Source organism: Ixodes scapularis, unplaced genomic scaffold (genome assembly GCF_016920785.2).
Source record: "Ixodes scapularis isolate PalLabHiFi unplaced genomic scaffold, ASM1692078v2 PGA_scaffold1__304_contigs__length_218370807, whole genome shotgun sequence".
NCBI lineage: Eukaryota > Metazoa > Arthropoda > Arachnida > Ixodida > Ixodidae > Ixodes > Ixodes scapularis.
In genome coordinates, this window is record NW_024609846.1 from 195,664,883 (window position 1) to 195,670,882 (window position 6,000).

The 6,000-nt window shown below is 46.4% G+C and overlaps 1 protein-coding gene across 1 annotated transcript in view; it reads right to left on the reverse strand.

Annotated features, from left to right (window-relative positions):
• Positions 1-1,975, reverse strand: part of LOC8043439 (solute carrier family 13 member 5) — a 90,346-nt gene extending 88,371 nt beyond the window's left edge. The window contains exon 1 of the mRNA XM_042291021.1: positions 1,883-1,975. Coding sequence (XP_042146955.1) covers positions 1,883-1,936 — 54 coding nt within the window. The 5' untranslated portion in view covers positions 1,937-1,975. The remainder of the gene's footprint in view (positions 1-1,882) is intronic.
• Between the last annotated feature and the right edge of the window lie 4,025 nt (positions 1,976-6,000).

The following is a 6,000-nucleotide window of genomic DNA, read 5'->3' on the forward strand; positions in this document are numbered from 1 at the left end:
AAAGTTTGCGTCGCTCATTTTATTATTCACATGTGGATGAGCTCGCATTTTATACAAAAGAGCAGCAGCTCCAGGATTTGAAACGGATCGTGTGTAGTATCCATTAGCGGAAGAGGTCGCCCCGACCATTTCTCAACTCGAAACATTGCATGTCACAAAGACCACGTAGGGGAAATGGGGAATATTTCAACTGCCTTTGTTATATTTTGCATCCGCTTTAGACATTCTTCGGTTCTGGTTCTCCTACGGCCCCGGGCTGCGAGTAGGTACCCTAAGCAGGATTTTTTTATTTTTTTTATTTCTGTGTGTGTGTGCGTGAGGGGGCTAGTTTGAACGAAGGACTCACAAAGCTACATTCTGCTTCCTTAAATTTCGCCCTGAATGGCCTTTGTGACGCACTGGAGCTTTCCTTGGGCTTCCCACTCCCAGTCCCAGCTCGAAAAAAAAAAAATAATAATAAACGGACATTCCACAGCTCCGCAAAAATCTTTCTTTTTTCCGTTCGAAAAAAGAAAAAAAGTTTTATTTTTGTCATTTCATAAAAAAACGGCGTGTGCCCGGGGGGGGGGGGGGGGGGGGGGTGCCGTGGACAAATGGTAACGGTTACAAGTAATTTTATTACTTCAAAAAGTAATCAGATTACTATTGTGATTACTGCCTAACAAAAGTAATCAACTGATCACAAAATTACTCCAAAAAGTAATCGATTACAAGTAATTTGATTACTTGTAATGCGTACGGTACAAGTCTGCATCGTCGGCACCTCTCTGTCATCTATATATCGTTGTCCTCTCCGTGTACATATCATCTCATAATCATCATCACTAGACATGGCATCGCGGGCCTCCGTGGTACGGTCTGTCGCCTTTCCGCGTTGCCACGGCTCTCGTGAGCCAATACAGATTATTATTATGGTGATGATTCGAGTACTGAGAGGTAACCTACACAGGTAAGAGTTTGCGAACTATTTGGCTGGAGGCCATCGGGTCTTCGCCTCGCCTCAGTTTTGACCAATTATGTTACCGTCATTATATTTCGGAAGGCCTTTGGCTGTCAAGGTTTTACTAGTGAACCTGACTTGCTCAAGCGAATATTTTAGGTCGCGTTTTTTTTTTTTTTTTGTCCGTTATGTTTTTTTAGTTCTTTCGGTCGCTTTTTAGCGCACATCGAGAAACGCTGACCGTCGCTTGTATTGGACCGTCGCTCGAGCATGATGGGACACTAGAACGCAGCTTTCATGGTCGAGTTTTGTGAACGTTGTAAAAGTATTTACACGGGGGCGGAATAGCAGACGGACGAAGGCGAAAAAGGACGCCAACGGATAGGGTTCTTGTCGGCGTCCCACGGACATGGCAGACGACGATAGACGGTGGTGAAATACCAGACGATGCCGGCGGCTGCCGTGCGTCTGCTCGCACAACTGGGAGGTGTTGTCTGACGCCAGACTATACGCGCTAGATGTCACTAAAGACAGACACCAGGCTTGTTAATGTGTTCGGCTGAACAGCCAAGCCACCCAGTAGTAACGGGCTGGGCAGCTGATTTGTGGGCGGGGCTTAGAGCAGGCTGTAACCTCCACCGGAATTCCGTCTAACGGTGTAAATACTGCGCGAAGAAATATTTCTTCTCGTGGAAAATTTACAAAAAGAAAAAAGCTATTTTAAAAGAAACCTTTTTTTTTATTGTAGTGTTCCTTTAAGGTGTGCCTTTTATGGTCCCGCTTGTTACTTTGGCATTCGTTTTTTTTTTTTTTTCATTCTTATGGGCTGATGTCGCGATTCCATTCACCACGGAGCGGTAATAAGATGCTCGGTGTCCTCCACATCCTTCGTCCTTCAAACTACCGCTGACTACAAGTTAAAAATTTAGCCACAACACTCACCACCGAGTCGGAGACGAAAAGCAAGGGTAGCAAGAGGATCGGCGTTGACACCATGATGATCTTCCTCCATAGCCGCAACACCTTGATGACACCTCGGCGTAAAGACAACATGCTGGGCACGAGAGAACACCACCTGTTCGTCTGAGAAAGAGGATGAGGAACTCAAATTGGTTTAGAGTCAAAAACCGCAGTCACAATGCTCGTTCGTCGTACAAAAGACAGTGCTTGTTGCAGAAACGATGACAAACTGTGCCAAGCATGTCTGCTTCATACATACGTATGCTTCAAACAGTCAGTGCTTGTACGACAAATGTGGCAGAACCGTCACACAAGGAAGAAACACAGACAGTGTCTGCGGACTTTCTCTTGTATCCATGAATGGTCAACGCGGCTTAAGGCAATTCCTGTACGCCTACTTTCCCGAGAAATACGGCACTCTGAAAAAGGGTACGTGAGTTCGCTTTTCTGCAGAACGCCAGACAACGAATCACGTCGAACAACACGGGAATCCTAGTGTATAGGAAGGTTCAGAATACGATTAGAACAATAAACTACAGGATCTGCCCGGGGACAATTAGCAAAAAGTTTCCCTCGCCCATTGCCCATGCGCACGGCGACGTGCTGTGAGCTTCGTCCTTCGCTGGAATCCTTCTTTTTCTCGCCGTGATTGACTGTCTGAGTGTTGTAAAATAATGACCTTTAAAGCTTTATTTTTATTTTTTTTTATTTGGGGGGTGGTGTTAATTATAGATATTTACGGAGTTAGCACGGCGAATGACAACGCTGCAAAAAATATGACGTTTTTGCTGAAAACGAAAATAAAACCTGCGATCGTGTGACACTAAGCGGTGCGTTTCACACGTTCAAGTCGTCCTCATCGTTGCCCTAAAGGGCGTCCCCATCCAATGTGTTCACCTCGTCAAAAAATAAAAAAATAAAAAAAAATTGGTCCCTCGATTTTCGTTTTATGCATGACGTCATAAAAGTGTCACGCTGACTCCAGCCGCGATCCTGGCGGCGTCCCAGCAGTGGTGGTGTATGTGGCAGACGCCCGTTCTGCTGCAGGGGGCTCTCCAGTGTGGCAGTACACGGAGGCTTTGGCAGCCAGAAGTTGGGATTCCGTGACGACAGCGACACATCGGCCGTGTTCTAAAATTTACCCGATCTTACTCTAGGGTGGGGGTTTTGTACCTTGGCGTTCTAAAACCTACCCCCGTCCAGCGTTCTTCAATTTGTGGTGTCCCTTTGCATGACCCTCCGGAATCACTCGGATCCATTTGGGTAAGATTTGGAACACAGCCATCGCGTTCGCTCGGGATTTTTTTTATGCGGAGCGCAAGTTCATCCTCTTCTTGCTCAGGGGCTCAAAGGTGGACAGTCGGCAAGATCGTCGGTACGATAGCCGACCGCTGCGATTGGCCAGCGCCACGCTTGACCTGGGTATTGGCCAATCGCAGCGCGGCGCTCGCCAAGCTCGAGGGTGGGCGATCTCGCCGACTTTCTCGCCGAACGTCCAACTTAGAGCCCCAGGGTTAACGCCGAGCCCTTATAGGGTTCTTATACGAAACCATGATGCCACGCTACTACCGGTTCGTAGATCTCACCGGAACCCGCCGGAATCCATGTTGGTGGCGCTCGTCGCTGTTATGGTATGTTTCGTGTGCTTTGGGGCCGTGTTAGTTCGCACTGTTGTTTGTCCGCTCACCCGAGGTTTAAACTGGCCAGCTGCGCCTAAATCAATTGTTCCAGCCATAAAGGTCGGCGACAAGAGGAAGCTACAGCCAGCAGTATTGGTTTTTCTAGAATTCCGGCAATTATTGGGAACCATGACAAGGCGACCCTTCATGAAGGGCTCCGGCAGGTACGCCGGCACGATCTCTAACAGGCGGGTGAAGACGGGAGCAGAACGCAGCAAATCTTGGGAGCTAACCTCTCCGGTCACGAAAAGAACAACGAGAAAGAAAGCGGCAAAAGAGCAGAGCGAAGGTAGACGAAAGGTTTGGCATGTTAGTTTTGCTTCGACTAGGTGAAGTTACTCAATCACTTGTCAATTTTATTTAATTTTGTCATTGCGCGATTCCGTTGTTTTTCTGCAAAGTAAGTGAAAATAACAAGGTGCAGACCTTACAACTGATGTTTTGTCGGCAGCGATATGTGCTCATCAGGACCGCCCGACTGGAACCGCCGATATCCGCGTCTATGCCCCGCCGTTTCGAATTGAACATATTGTCATAAGAAAACCTGCTAGCTTTTGGACTAATTTTCCTTTTTTTTATTTTTCGTATGAATTATGCCGAGCGATTACAAACCTCTGTCAGAGTTCCTTTCTCTTTGAACAACACCAGCGCAGGAAAGGTGATGTTGGTCGTGGGGATTATACTGGGAAACAGAGGAATTGTTCGTCGATTTTAAAATGTTTTTTTTTTTTTAAACATCTGTCAGAGAGAGAGACAGAAGAAAATTCCTTTTCTGTCACTCTCTTTCTCTCAGATTTTTGTTTTGTCTTAAGACAAAAGAGAGATCAAATATACCAATTTAATACATGTATGGAAATATGGCTTAACTCGGGCGGTGACTATAGTCACCGAGAGAATAAAAACGACGTGGCCTCTCTTTCATGCTTGAGAAAAAAGCGTATTGGTTCAAGTCATGACTAAAGAAAGAATAAAACAATTAAAACTGGGACATGAAAGATGTGGTTTTGTTGTCCCAGTTTTGAATATTTTATTTTTTCTTCATTCATGCCTCTCTTTCAGAGGGCCGGCCTTCACCACGTTCTCGTTACTTTCCGTTGTGCTTTGACTGCGCGTGCAAGTTCGAAGCTCACGAGACGCCCAAACGTTGTTGAAAGTAGCAAGCACGCAAGTTCGTTGTCTCGCTAGAGGCGGGACAACAAAGAAAACCTCCCTGGCGTTCTTATCATATCAGTCACCCTTTCGGCGAGGCTGGTTGATTCCAACAGGGTCAAACAGACAGTTCAGAATCTTCCGATGACGATGGTATTCGATGTGTTTCCAGTCACAATCGAGGTCGAGCTTGACCCGTAAAGTACGAAAAACAATCGAGTACTCGGAGGAGTGTAGCAAAGCGGACGAAAGCCTCATTTCGGACAACTTAAGGCAACTAGGGCTGTCGACGACGCGTAGCTTTGACGGAAAGGCTCGTGTGGATATCTTTCTACAGCGATGCCTTGAGAGGAGCCTCTCTTTTCGATGTAGATCCCTCGTAAGGCACGGGTGTTGCGCCGCAAAGCTGACCGGTGAGAGAGCGCTCATGTACCATCTCGTTCCTCGACGGGGTCACTCTGAATCCGCTTACCCCGGGACGCAAAAAATACCCAGACGTCATGACAAAAAAAAAAAAAAAAAAAAAAAAGGTTGTGCTGTCGCATACACGTGAAATCTTCGTTAAGCTGATCTCACGAGTGACAAGTGTGTTGTGCGATACCAAGCACGTCCGCCCCATAGCTTATATCTAAAATAAAAATATTTGTTCGCGCAAGAACTTGCAGAAAATGAGCGCGTTATAAAACCGCGCTCTCGTCCCTGTTTTACTTACAACGCTGTACCTAACTCTCGAAATAAAGTATAATCCTAGGAACTGGCTTTTCTCTTTTCTCTCTGAGTTTATTGAAAATACATTTTAAACAAAAAGTAGTTATCACTAACCACCATAACTTCCGGCAGACTATTTCGGCACCCGGAAAACGCCGCATAAAAAAATTACACGAAACAATGTTCTGCTCGAATAGACACGAGGCCTGGGTCAAAGATGTACAATTACATCGCAGCGTTCCTGACGAACCGCACAATACAGATACAAGTAGATGACTATACTCCCCCAAAATACACACTCACCGCGGGTGTGCCTCAAGGAGCAATCCTCTCTCCCATTCTTTTTAATTTGGCCGTCAAAGACCTCCCAAAGGCTCGCAACGATCCCCAACCTACACCACAATCTATACGTGGACGACATAACCATTTGGAGCAATACAGGCTCACCGGCGTAACAGGAACAAACCATACAGGCAGGCCTCAATACCATACACCAATACGTTCAGGCTATAGGCCTCACCTGCTCACCCGACAAGTCCGAATATGTCGTTGTTACCAATTGCA